Genomic DNA, 14,355 nt, shown 5'->3' with positions numbered 1-14,355 from the left:
GGTAGATCAAGTCAATTTGCTGAATAGCCAAGGATCAAAACTAGAATATGAAAGGTACCGATGCAACCTTAATTGTTAACAGCGAAGTAGATGCTGTTAACTTTCAAAGAGGGTGCAGCCTTGGCAAACGTGTTGGTAGTACTCATAACTGCAGTGAGGACCATAGCTGGGAATCCTGTTCCCGCTGATGGAAGAAATTTGGTGAATCGTTGATTTGTGTTGAAATAAGAAAATATCAGAATGGTTGAAAGAGATAATTTATTTTTGGAGATGCATTAGTTGTTCTGCGAACTGCGAGAGAGAAATTACCCTACTACTGGTGAGAGGGTGCTGGGAAAGGACTTTAAGAGTTAGAAGTAGTGGTAGCTGAAAGGTAAAAGCTTCACATTGTTTACCAAAGGGTCTTTCCTGTTAGTCTTATTTTACCAAGATGTTGAAATGCTTTTGGCACAGTATAAATTTTTTGTGAAGGAATGGGCATGATTCACTTATCCATGTGGTTTGTAAAGGCTGCAGCTGTCAGGTTATGGATATGTGAAATGCTGCGTTGTCATTTTGTTCTAAACAATTACAGTATTTTGGAGGGTAGCAGGCTTAGTCTTTTTCAGAATTTTTTATATAGGATTATATTTAATACCTCATTCAAGACACAGATGACAAAATTCTAGATGGGATTTTTCACAGCTGTCAGAGCCAGCTGTAAGGGAAGAAAACTGAACAGGTCAATATTGCATCCGTCAAACGTAGCTCATTCTCCATGCTTATCTCCCTGTCTGCACATAGATCTCTGTATATTTTTTCAGCTATGCTGACTTACCTTCTTGGTGTGGTTGTGGTTGAAAAGGTAATTCATTGATACCTTTGGAAGCCTAACTTGCTTTGGTTCATATATCATTTGTCAAATGCTTCAGGATTCCAGTAATGAACACTTAAAAAGATCAGGTGGTTTATTGTTTCTGAGCAATGACATGTTTTATTACGGTAGCTATTCATTTGCACTGGGCAAGCATTTTTCTCAGGGCGGTTGCTTCAGATTTATTGTGTGGTTTTCATTGAATTTATTTTCCACCCGTTTAACATGTGGCATTTTTTTTTCTTCTTTTAGAGCCCAAGCCTGTTCAAATTGTAGTTCCTTATGTGCTTTATAGCAATGCAGTGGTATTATTTATTCGCATGCCTGATATTGGAGTATTTGATGGCATATATGTTACAAGTAAAGAAGGACCTAGTGCAACGTTCATTTTAAAAAGCGATGGTAAAATAACAGTTGAAAACCTTACTGCAGGAACAGAATATGATTTCTGTGTCTCCACAAAAAGTGGAAAAATGTTGAGCTCCTTTTACCATGTGTCTGGTGTAAAAACCTGTGAGTATTTTAAGTTTATTCCTATGAAAGTGCACCATACTAAATTTTGATTTGTAAACTGTTTTAACTTTATTTCAGTGCATTACAAATACAGGCTATTTAAAAGTCACCTTGGTATATCTGTGTAAGCAATTAATAATTACACTAACGCTGGCTGTTTTTTTAAACAAGACTATAATGATTCCTTATAATTCCTAAACTTTCTGAATTATGTTTTTTATATCAAGTCTATAAAATGTCAATCAAGTATTTCAGGAATTTAAGCGGTATTAATTTGTTATCCTTGTGGAAAACAAGACACATTTTGACCATTTATTTTAGCCGAAAAGATGAGTATCAATGGAGTTACTTCTGTGTCCTGAAATTAGTAAGTTTATTCCTCCTGCTGCATCTTTAAGCAAATAGTAAAAACATTGAGATTCCCATTTTTCAAGATAAGGAATTCAATAACAAAGACATTAAAAAAATATTATGGGGAGTCCTTCTAGCAAGGACTTAAAATTTTAATAAGAACTTTAAAACTGTTTAAAAATACCTGATGAAATTCCTATTTTTCATTATATACTTCCAGAAGCTTTTCTTTTCGTGTTCTATAATTTTCCTTTAAAATACTTTTCTGCTCTGTTTCCTTCAGAGTAGAAATGCTATAAAAGGAAAAATTAAGGTAGGATAAAAAGAAACAAGGAAGAAAGGAGAATGAGGGCAAGACAGAGAAATTCTTCCCCAAATAGTGAAAACCTTGAAATCTGATTTTTCTTAAAATATAGTTTTAGTAAAAATGGGGTTTGGTCTATCTCATGAAAGCATTCCTAAATTCATTGTGAAACTGCCTTAGAAAACCTAGTTTTGGTCTATCTCTTCTGGGACCCCAAAAACTTGGGGAAAAAAAATTGCTGACCCCTCGCATGTATACAGTTTTTCTTAGAAAAAGTGTAAATTTTTGTTCATTCCAGGCAGAAACAGCTGTGGTGGAGACGAAAGAGGTGCAGATAAGAGTGGAAGCTCCTCTGTAATGTGATCTGAATTGTATCATACAAGATTGTGCTAATTAGGGATAAAGTGTATTTGTCTTGCCTGGTCTACACAGTTGTGCTGAGCTGTTTGACAAAATTTTGGTACTTTCTGAGCACTATGGAGGTGGTATTGGAGGGATTCTGGAGGACTCTCCCACCTAGGAGTGCCAGCTCTGTCCCCAGGGAGAAATGCGTGTTCAGCCCCATGTAATTTTCAGATAAACAAGCAAGGAATTTTCTTTAAATAGTGGCAATATTATCTCTCCGTTCTTTCTCCCCTTTTTCTATTTCGGAATGTCTGTGTGTTTGCATGCCTGAGATCAGATTTTGCCCTCTATTTGTTTGAATCTGTTACTGGTTGTCTTCACTTTTAAGTCTCCGCAGGAGACATAAAGTGTTGGATTGAACAAAGTCTTGGATTGAACAGTAATGTGTTTTATGTCCTTCTATAGGTCTAGCAGCTCCACTCAATATACGAGAAGGTAACATTACAGACACTTCAATACAAATTGCTTGGGACCGTGCTGATGGAGATTTTCAGCAATATGAAGTTACATGTACAAATTGTGCAAGTGCTTTCAGGGTACGTTTTTTAAAAGACCGCTTGTGTATAGGTAATGCAGTTATTTTTCAAAGTCTTCTGTTAAGTAATCAGAGGTTAAGTTAAAAGCTGTATCTCCCATTTAAAATAGGTGGATACAATTTAAATAAGATGAGCAAATTTTGCAAGCGGTTCTGTGAAAGCAGTATTTGGTTTTCTAGGTCCAGAAGGTCAGGCAAGAAACAGCAACATTTTACAACCTTACTCCTGGTAAGCTGTACAACTTTACAATTCGAACAGAGAAGGAAGGTTTCAGAGACAGTATTTTTGTGACAAAGGAAATAGAGACAGGTGAGACCACAACGTTGTCAAGTTCAGCATTTGTTTTACTCCACCTATGCATCTTGCTTTCTTCTTGAATTTTCTTTTTGTCTCAAATAGAGAAAAGTAATTCAGTCATCTTCATAATTTTCTCCTTATTCTCTTTCATTGTTATTTTCTTTATTTTTGTCTGCTTGTGTCCTTTCAGATTTGAATATGGGTACAGTGTACAGTGAAGTAACAATGTTAACTTCAAGCAGGTGTACAGTCTAGTAACTGATACTTGCACAGTCTCTGGCTACCAACGTTACAGAAAATAAAAGTTCCCCTGTACACCCACAAAGAAGCCCAGAGAGGCAATGACAAGAAGGGGACCCCAAATAATACCCACCCCACCAGACTATTCCTAGGCCCATCACAGGAGCTGTTGGCCCATCAAACCATCAAAGGCCCATCCCCACAAGTCCAGAAGAACATAGTGTCAGGCAGGGACCCCAATTACAGACTCCGGTGGAATGAACACCATGTCCAGTTCCTTCACAGGGCTGTCTCAGAAAAGCCTCAGCCCCTGTGTCCAGGCATGAAGCCCATCAAGACAGGGCATTGGGAGGAGCTCTCTGGATCACCTTTTAGACTAAGGGGGTTCACTGCTTAGGGGTGTAGGACACGTTATGGGATGCCAGGGAAAAGCAGTTTGGAGTTGCACAGGACTTGTTATGGGATGATTAAGGGAGGAATCAAAGGCAGGAAAAGGGAGGGGGATTAGGTGATTTGGGGAAGAACAAGTATGGGAAAATAGAGGGCTAAGGGGATAAAACCTCATCATATGTAAATGATTTGCTTGTCTGACTGTGCCCCACACCTGATCAGCACGATGTGTCCTGTCTTATTAAATCCCTTTCTGATGCCTTCCTGTCCTGCGTGCGTGCGTGTGTGTGTGCAGGAGCATGAGTGCAGCAACTGGAGTCTGACCGTGGGTCGGAGGGCCCGTGTGTCTGTGGGGCAGCATCTAGAGCAAGTGCAGGTGTGCGAGTGAGTGTGTGACTGCTAGTGAGATCCAGCCAGGTGAGCTGCTGGGTGGGTGAAGTGGCCTGAGAGCAATGGGGTGAGTGGGCGAGCTCTGGGTGTGAAAGCATCTGTGCATCTCCAAGGGTGACAGTGCAGGGTGGGTTGCCTGTTGGGATCTGGGAAGTCCTGGTCAGCTCTGTGACTGTGCCAGCAACTGGGGAGAATGGGATCCAGGGGCATTTACCGGGCAGACTGAGTGTCTGAGCCCAGCTGCTGGGGAGTTCCACCTTGTACGTACGTGTATAAGTATTCTCACCGGTGGACCTCCATTCTCAGCCAGAGAGGGGAGCAGGATGAGGCTGTTGGTGCTGTCTGTGTTCATGCGAGTGCCCTGAGTGTCTGTGTCATTTGTGTGGCCATCCATGTACATATATATATATATATATATATATATATATATGTGGTGTATATGTGTACTGTGTGTGTGTGTGCATGCTGGGAATGCAGCTTCAGCCTTGCTGCTGGTTGGACTTGGGGACGGAGCCTCTCAGGCTGTTAAATCTGGCATTTAAATTGAATACAAGATACTGTGTTAGTGGGGAGTTTGGTATCTGACGTTTCTTTTCTTAAGGGACTGACCTTTTTTGAGGAACTCCACATCAGTGATGTCAGATCTGCTCTAAGTAGCATTATAGAGCAGCAAGCGGTTTGCCTCTGGATCTCGTGGATAACTGAAGTGCCTATACACATCGCCACAGTCTGTGTGTCCTTGAGATAAGCAAGGACGTGGCATAATTTTTCTGGAGTTTTCATTGCATTCTGATGGCATGAGTCCTGTCATAAAGTAATGTATTTAAATATATTTTTAAAGTAATGCATTTTTGCTTATCGTCACACAGTACCAAGCGCAGTTAAATACCTGAACTACAGCAGAGACTCTGAATCAATAACTGTTACCTGGCCACCAACCCAAAATATGTTTGATGGATATGTTATTTCAATAAACAGTAAGGTCTTCAACGAGGAGAAAATATTGCCTTCCAGTGTAAGGTATGAGGATTACATTTAAAAAATAACTGACACAAACTCAAAGCAGATGTTTCACTGTATATTTAAACTAAGTAGCCTGCAGTGTTACTTCTATGTGATATGCATTTGATGTTTTAGTTGATATACATTACTATACCCATGTGAAGAAAAGATTATTTTAAGAATTGCATTTTGTAACAAATTACAAGTCTCATATGATGTCTTTGTGCAAAGAGCAGCAAACAAAATACTGCACTGGATTGAGCACCAGTAGAACCTGTCTGTCATTCTGGATGTTTAACTTAATCTTTTAAGACTTTCTAGTACTTGAACTTGCTGTGAACCATAGTGTGATGCATCCTATTTAAGATTTTATTATACTAAAATAGTTATTGACTAACAGCATATACATATGTATACACACATGATGTGTAAATAATATCCATAATACTATAAAGAATTAACATATGAAGATACGTGCATTTTTAAAATCCAAAAGAACGTAATGTCTTTTTTTAATCTTTGTAGAATGTACAAATTTGAGGGTCTTCTGCCAGGCACTGATTTCTTAATCAGTATTGTGACAACCAATGGATTAAAAAGAAGTCACCCCACCATCCTCAAGATTAGCACCTGTAGGTTCACAATTTATCAATAACTTTTCATTATTTCAGATAATCAGATGGCTGGATTAATGTATATGTGTCTTTTTAATCTTAATCTTAAAAGTTACTAAGTAAACAGAAGCTTTTAAAACACAAACAAGTTTCCTCTGTAGTTAATGGGATTCTGCCAGTAACTGAATCAGCAGTAATATTAGGACGATAGAAATTTACAAACATTATTTTTATTTCTGATTCTATTGCTAATATGTAGTTTGTTTTATATTCTTAAATGCAAAATGAAATCTGTTTCTACACTGAACTATAAAATAATGAATTACAGAAGTGTCTTCTGTAGATGTTAATTTCCTTCAAATTGATATAGATTATTTTGATGCTAAATTTTGCATCCATTCATGTCTTTATGTCAGATCCCGATCCACCATCAGGTTTACAGGTGTTTGGGCAAGAAGAAAATGCAGTCTATTTTTCTTGGAAAGTACCAAGAGGAGAATTTGATATGTTTCAGGTGAGATAAGAATGGGAAGAAACCAATGCAATCCTTTACTTTTCTTTTTTTTTTTAAAAAAAAAAATTCTCAGTGAAATTATCAACCTGTATGTAACCCAACAATAAATATTTGACTTTCTAACCCACATAAGCATGGGAGGGAAATACTGCTATGGGAGAAGATCAGCTAAATACATACTTCATATTTCATAACAGTTTTTAAGAGGCTTATAAAATTATGCTTTTAAAAGTTTCAAAACCTAATTTTTCACCTAGTGTGCAATAAAAAAGATTACAGGTCAAAGGTTGAATGCAACTGCAATCTTTTTTCCATAGCTTTCTACATTTGTAATACAAATTAATGTCATTAAAGTGCAAAATAAAAAATTCATTCTATATAGAAGGATCTTAATGTTTTGTTTAGAAAGTACAGAATAAAACTTTTTTTTTTTTTTTAAATGTGGCGATTTCCAAGACAATGCTGCAAACATTCAATACCTCCCATACCCTCCTGGCCTTGGACGCTAAGTAGTTTAGGGGTTTCCTGAATGATAGGTTGAAACTGGACATACATAAGAAACACAGTGACAGTTTTTCTTGAATTTGTCCTTTGTGCTTCACAATTTCATTATTCCCTGTTTGAAAGAGTACACTTTTTTGTTTTAAACTTTGTATTCTTTAGATTCTTGTGGTATTAGAAAGAGCTAGTACTTCCCCCTACTTACCCGTACCTTTCATGATTTTATAAGCTTTAATTTCTCAGTTTTCTTTTGTGCAGCATTCTTATGTGGAAGCTGTTCTACATCTCTTAGTATTTTTTTCTTTAATTTTTCTAAACTTTTGATATCCTTGTTGAGATTGAGTGCATAACGGAATTATCAGAAGGTGTTAATAGTGTTTTCTGGTTTGCTTCCTATACCTTTCCTAGGCAGTAACATGCTGTCTCCCTTTCTGACTATGGTCAGACTTTTTTTAAAAACTTCTGTGGACGTTTCAATTTGAGTCAACTCAGTTTGACTCAAAACTCATAGTTCGTTAATAATGATTCTGATGTGGGAACATCCTTGACCATTGAAAAGAGTAGTTCAGTTACTATTTCTCATATGGGCTTGACTATACTGAGTGCTGCCTTTGTACTTTGGTCAGCTAGTGGCCTCCCCAACACCCAGGTAAGCTTATTGTGTGTTTAAATTGTTTTCATTAGTTGTTATACCATTTTCAAGTTACTCTTCAGTCTCTTTTGGCTCGCAGATCTGTGTTTCTTCTCTGCCCTGCTTCCCTGTGCTTCTTAGGTTAGTGTGCATGAGTTAGACACGTTTATAGTTTTTATTTTTCTTGTTTTGACATGATCTCCAGTTTTTAAGGATATCTTTTCTTAAAGTAATCCTCTTTACTGTTTAACTGGTTTTCTTTCTACATTCCCTGTACAAACTTTTTGAGTGGTGTATTGTGTATTAAAGTTGCATTTCAATGTTTTTCATACTGTGATCCTTTTCAGTGCTTGTCATAATCTCCTTTTAATTTGCTTGATCATTTTAAAGTATTTCTCCTTTTCTAATTAAATGTCACTGTGCTGGACATTTTTATTCTTACAAAAAAGCTGATTTCTAGTATTTCATGGTTGGCATGACAGAGTGGGTCTTCAGCATTTCTATTTTGAGCCGTATCCTTTGCAACTTTGCAATGCTTAGCAAAAAATCCAGAGTTATTTCTGTTCTTTCAGTTCTCTGGTCAAAACCAATCCACTATGACATCTAAATGTTTCGCCTGTGGATCATGTTTCACTACGACATTCAGCCAGTCGTTTTTGTATCCTGTCCTTTGCAGCCTGTCTTGTATTATCTCTTGCATTTCGCAGTCACTGTCTGAACACGGTCACGCGGTCAATAGAACTGTGTGGTAGTAAACTGCTCTTTAAACATGTCATTTGAATCAATAAAGATTTCAAGGTATGGTCTTGTATGGTTAACTTACTTGATTAGGATATTCTTTCCTATCTAGCACTACCATGAGACAAAGTACTTTGCTTTAATGATTTCACACAGTTTATACCCCAATATTACTGTGTCCAATTCTTTTCCTCCCCCTTCCCCATGACTTCGATTATCTCCCTACCTAAAACTTGAAATCTGAACATTGTTAGTATAGTTTCTTGACATTTCTTCTCTCTTCATTAGCATAAAGCTGCATTGATCTGAATGAATAAGAGTAGCCAGTTAACCTGCTACAGCACAATTTGCTGATGTAGCCTGGAGTATTTTTACAAATTTTAAATTAAATTCAGTTCTCTCATTCGTGTTTTGAACCAGTTCAGATATACTTTTGTATGTGGTCAGGTTATTTTTACCATCCTGTGGAAAGTAATTGTCATCTGTAATATTGATCTTTATGGCACAGTATTATTGTTCGGCATCTCATAGAGCAAGCAGCCACATTAGACATTGCTTTGTCTGAATAAATGAGCTTATCTTTAAATCTTTAATGAGAAAGGCTTCAGTAGACTGGTTGCTTAGTAAGGTGCACCTGCATAAAAGGGATCATTTTACTAATAATTTAAAATTAATTATCTCAGCTCACCAACTTTCTATGCAGTATATTATAGTTTGTAGAGCAAAGAGTGCACAAAAGGTACCTTCCTAACTTGTTTATACTAGATGTAAATCTTTAATCTATAGCTTTGCTTCTAGCATTTTGCAGTGATGTAATTCTAATAAGGTGATGACAGTCTCCAAGATTTAGTGTGGATAAACAGGTACTGAGCTGGTAAAATATACAGAGGGGAATTGGATCGTTCATCCTCAAATGAATAGCGCTGAACCAAAGTGCTTTTAGGCCTCTGCCATGTGTAGAATATCCCTCTTCTGTTGGAGGAAGTAACGAGTGGCAGGTCAGGACAGGCTGATGTAGGCGGTTGCAAACCTTCTTAATCACTTAGTACTAACTGCCATGCTGAGAAACCCATGTGTGTGTGCTGGAGATGCCTGTCTAGAGCCCTCCTCTGCAGGGCAGGCACAGTGTGCATCTTCCCTTTCACGAGTGCAGATAGGAAACAGTCTGCAGTAAGGGTTTTCTATGCCCACAGAAAGGACTGTCACAGGAATTTTTTTTTCTCACTTTAGACTTGTCTGGGAGGTCAGAAGGAATTCTCACAGCTTCTAGGAGTTAAGTGCCCAAATTTCAATTACTTGGTATCTCCAGCAGTTTTATTCTCTGCAGAGGCTCTAAACAAGTGAGTTTTCAAAGTATACCAGGGAGCAGAGCTGAATGGCTGATTCCTTGGGACTCTTCAGAATCTCAGCTCTGAGCAGTGCATGGATGTTTTTTTGGTTGGTTGGTTGGTTTTGTTTGATTCTGTTTGGTTTTGGGTTTTTTTTTGTGGTTTTTTTGTTGGGGTTTTTTTATGTTTTTGTTTTTGTTTTTTTTCTTTGCCTGAAAGGTACAGAGATTTTGGAAGTGTCTCAATTTTAGAATTCAAAAAAAATTATCTCATCCTGTGGATTAATCCTTTGGTTGCTCTTCTACCCCTTGGCTATTCTCATTCTGTCTATCCTGTAGTTAATTGTGCAGCTCATCAGTACAGCTGTGTGACCGAGCAGTCAGGCTACACTTTATTATCCTTCCTCCAAGAGCAAAAACATGTCACCTCTAACCCATGACTTAACTTTGCTTCCTCCATCTACTTTTAAAGATTAAATTCACTGCTTTCACCACTGGGCTATTAAGGAATCTTAGTGTAAGTAGTGGATCAATCTTGTGGAACATAGTATAAAGCTTAACCCATTTTATTTTTTTTGGTCTTTAAAATTTGGAAAATATTGTAAATATTTTTATATAAAGTTGGAATCTCTGAACATCACTTTTATGAAGTGAAATAGTCTGATACAAGAAATTATTTTTCTTCCATAGCTTTCATATTGTCTGATGAATAATGAAAAGCTGCTTACCAGAACTGTTTATGACAGCAGAGCTGTAGTGAAAAATCTGGCCCCTGGGACAGAATACTTTTTTCAGTTAAGGACAGTTAAAGGCTTGGATTCCTCAGTGGCTGTGGAGAAAAAAGTCATCACAAGTAAGGAAATACCTTATAACTTGTCTTTTTCTTTCTTTTTGAAAACCATTAAATGTTCAGGGACATTTAGATCGTTGTATGTAAGAGACTCAAAAGGGTCACACGGTTCAAAATGCAACTTGTAACTTTTGGGGGCCACTTCTGCTTCCTCTTGTGTTGTTTAAACAGGAGCCTTGTATGTAACTCGATGAGTTGAAGTTGAGGAGTCTAGACATAGTTGCAGATACCCGTTTGAAAAAAAGGGGTGGGCTCACAATATTCTTCCAGTTCTAGCAGAATAAGATCTTGTCAGAATAGCATTCTGTACTTTCAGAATTACCTTGCATTTTGTTTACAATTGTTTCTGCATTTCTTAAATACTTGGAAGCCCATGGTCCAAGATTGGAGGATTGCTCCCGTAGAAGGCCACAGAATGCTTGAAAGAGTAAGAGGAATTGTGTTTCAGGCAGCTTAACAAAGTCCAGAAAATTAATCTGTGTCTTGCACTTATTTTCTGTCTCTGAGCAAACATAGATTTTCCAATGCTCCTGTGATACAGCATAAAAAGAGGAGAGTTTGTTTGTGGTAGAGATTTGAAGAAAGAGGTTTATTTTGGATTCTGGACTGCCAAAGCAAATAAAGAGCAGCTAAGTGTTATCAAAAATAAATCGACTCCTAGATTTATACACGTGAATGTCATAGACCTTCTCCCTTCTTTGATGGATTTTCTGTGGTTTATATGGACTCCTTAATCCATTTAATAGTTAAGGAGACTCTGCACTTATTCAAAGATGAGTGAATTTCTGAAGAAAACCAGATCTAGTCCTGCAGATTCTTGTTAATGAAAAGTGCAGCAAAATAATCGTCATTATGGTCCAGAAGGTGCTTTTTACCCTCAAGTAAATATTTTCAAGACTACTGTGGATGAGTGCAGGATATGGCTAGATGATGGAGAGTTTACCAGTTTAATGGCAAACCTTTAGGATTTTTTTCATGTTGAATAATCCAGCCCTTAATGGGATTATGCTAATCAGTACTTTTCAGAAAGCTTCAAGCAAGTTAAATGAATAATCTAGAAGATTCCTTTTTTAGGAGGAATGAAAACATTTTTCTTTTCTGACCATAGCTGTGCTGCACAGATTAATGGAGGTCCTAAAATCTGTGATTTTAGGAATTTTAATATAACCAAAAGAAATATTTAAAAAGGAAAAAAGGGTTAATCACTGAGACTATGCAATCTGCTGTAACACTAAGTGAAAAGATGAACAGTTTTCTAAAATTAAATGGCCTATGATGTATTTTAGAAAACATTTAACTGAGTAAAATCTCTATTTCTGTTTACAAAGTGTTCCATTCTCCTTCTGTTTCACCAGTGAGCAATCTTACTGTTCTTACAGAAGATCCGATAAATCTGGAATTTTCTTCTGTAAATTACATAGTGCACACAGGAGGTACCTCCCCAGGTTTTACTGTTTACTATATATCCATACAAACATACTTCTAAATATTGTATAAATATTTCATGATGCTGTGAACCCTCAAGTAATTTAAATAAAAACCATTTATTTTTGAAAGATGGTAGTTTTCTTATATTTTAAGGACTATGCATTCAATTTTTCTTTATTAATCTGAGTAATTTTTTACTGTAGAACCAGCTGGGATATGCGGTCTGGCGTTAAAAATGGTAAATACTTCCTCTGCAACTTTAATGTGGAATCCAACCAAGACAAACTTCACTTCTTATAAAGCATCTTTATCAAACAACACTTTTATAAAGAAGTTCAGGATTCCAGGAACACTGACTGACTTCAGTGTTACAGACCTGACTGCTGGGGCCATTTATAATTTCACACTGCAAAGACTAAGGGGAAATATTGAAGGAGCGTCTGCTTCCATTGAAATTGTAACAGGTCTGTATGGTTTCTTGTGCTGTGGTTGTGGACATACATTACTTACACTCTATTCAACATGCTTCTAGTGATATGCTACCAGAAACATAATTTCTTTAGCTGTGCTGCATTTCTTTTGACCATTTTTACTATTTTCATTATTTTTCCGGTCTTATCCTGCAGACTTATGCCTGAGCTGAGTTTTACATTATTTGATTTCAGTAGGTTTTTTGCAGGGAGTGAGGTTAAAGAGGTTTGCAAATGTTTGTAGCTTTAAGGCTTTAGATTGTAAACTCCTCCATTCAAGGACTGTTTCTTGTTAGATTTCTGATTAAAACTTATGGGGTAAAATCTCGATCTTGCAGTTTACTGTAATGTAACAATGTAAAATAGAGATGAAATTTAACGACCAGAAAGGTGCGCCAGAACTACCTAAACCAATTTTGCTTACTGCTTTCTTATACTACTTTCTCTAGGGTTTTTTGTGGCAATGACATGGTGGTATGAGAGAGACCTGAGAAGTGTTGGAAGTTGTCATTGATTGACTACTTTGACCAAATGTCATGACATTTGTATGTCTGCTTTTGGGATCAGTGCTTGACAAACTGTTGGTGCTTCTGCGTTAGTCAGGGGGACTGAAGCAAGAGGTCAAAGACAGCCTTTAAAATAAAGTGATGTAAAGGTGGAAATCCTTACATTTGTTTTGGGGTAATGTCTTGAGGGTAGAATTAATAAGAAAAAATCTTGTATGTCTATTACAGTTTAGACTAGGACTGTAATGCTGTAATACTTTAAATGCAAGTAATATTTTTTTCAATGCGTGGAAGATTTAAGTCAGTTTGGTTGACCTGATTGTGTTTCTTTTTACTTAAATGTATTGAGATTACATTGCGATGCTGAGCCTGCTGCTTTATAATGGTTAACTTTTGAAAAAATTAACACGTTGCTGTGTTTTGCACGCCATAGTCACTGATGTATCTACTCAGCCGCAACTAATTTTCAATCTACTCACTCAGAATATATATTGCAGATATTAGCTCGTGTTTTTGTAGGTGAAATTGTGAAATTTACAGCAAATTGTTCTAACTATGCTTTATGCAAACATACTGGCTATATACTTTATACAAATGTGCTGACCACTGCTGGTAAGAAGTGTGTGTGCATGTGCATCAGGGAGGAGGACTGTAGAAAAGCAGGCGCAGTGAGGCTCGAGTGAACAACACTCACGTATGCGTTCCCTGATGGTGTCGTTAAATCTGCAGAAGGAACTGAGGCTTTTTTTCAGTGTCAGTAGGAAGGGTAATTCTCAGTCATGGGATAATACTAGGAAGAGCATTAGCTTCATTGGACTAAATTTCTCTTTCCGTGAGGACATTTTTATTCTGTCTTCTACTGCTGAGTCAGAAGTAATTCAACTGAAGTGAGGAGGTGATTTAAGTGTTGTAATGACTGTACACTCAGGGATTAATCATGGGTTTGTATAAAAAGCATAAAATCCAGCTTTAAAGGAAGTTGAGATCCATGAAAATAATAGTACTGATGTTAGCAGTAGGACTTAAAATTTATAAAAGTATACTAAAAGGAAGAAATTATGCTCTCAATTACACATGCACATCTCCACATTTATTATTAGTTATTGATTTTGTTAGTATTAAATTAAAGTATTTAAAAACTATTAAGATAAATCCACAAGTTAAAAATCATACGTGTTAAGACAAATACAGACTGAATATAAAATCTAAAGGTAATATTTGGTTATATTAATATTTCAGATAGATGATTTGGTGGCAAAACTGGATGGAGTAACCTGAAATGATTCTGCAACTTTGAATAGTCAGTGTAAAGAGTTCATGAAAGATATATAATCTAAGCAGATTTAGAGTAAATAAGAAAGGATCAGAGTTCTTTCAGGATGGAAATGATATGATGTTCAGATTGCACAGTATGTTATTGGTGTATGAACAGTACTCGAAGATTTAGTCTGAATTCTGAAGAACTATGTTAGTAAAGCAAACAGAAGACTGAGTG

The 14,355-nt window shown here is 36.7% G+C and overlaps 1 protein-coding gene across 1 annotated transcript in view; it reads left to right on the top strand.

The window, feature by feature from the left end:
* The window catches only part of PTPRQ (protein tyrosine phosphatase receptor type Q), a 139,801-nt gene that overhangs the window by 14,099 nt on the left and 111,347 nt on the right, over nucleotides 1–14,355 (top strand). Inside the window, exons 10-17 of the mRNA XM_086471434.1 lie at nucleotides 1,106–1,366; nucleotides 2,832–2,962; nucleotides 3,142–3,271; nucleotides 5,149–5,299; nucleotides 5,807–5,913; nucleotides 6,312–6,409; nucleotides 10,297–10,459; nucleotides 12,088–12,348. Of these exons, the coding sequence (XP_086327560.1) occupies nucleotides 1,106–1,366; nucleotides 2,832–2,962; nucleotides 3,142–3,271; nucleotides 5,149–5,299; nucleotides 5,807–5,913; nucleotides 6,312–6,409; nucleotides 10,297–10,459; nucleotides 12,088–12,348 (1,302 nt within the window). The remainder of the gene's footprint in view (nucleotides 1–1,105; nucleotides 1,367–2,831; nucleotides 2,963–3,141; nucleotides 3,272–5,148; nucleotides 5,300–5,806; nucleotides 5,914–6,311; nucleotides 6,410–10,296; nucleotides 10,460–12,087; nucleotides 12,349–14,355) is intronic.

This window comes from Leptosomus discolor, chromosome 1, assembly GCF_034619465.1.
Source record: "Leptosomus discolor isolate bLepDis1 chromosome 1, bLepDis1.hap2, whole genome shotgun sequence".
NCBI classification, from domain to species: Eukaryota; Metazoa; Chordata; class Aves; order Leptosomiformes; family Leptosomidae; genus Leptosomus; species Leptosomus discolor.
The sequence above is the reverse complement of the archived record's forward strand: the minus strand, read 5'-3'. Positions and strand labels throughout refer to the sequence as shown.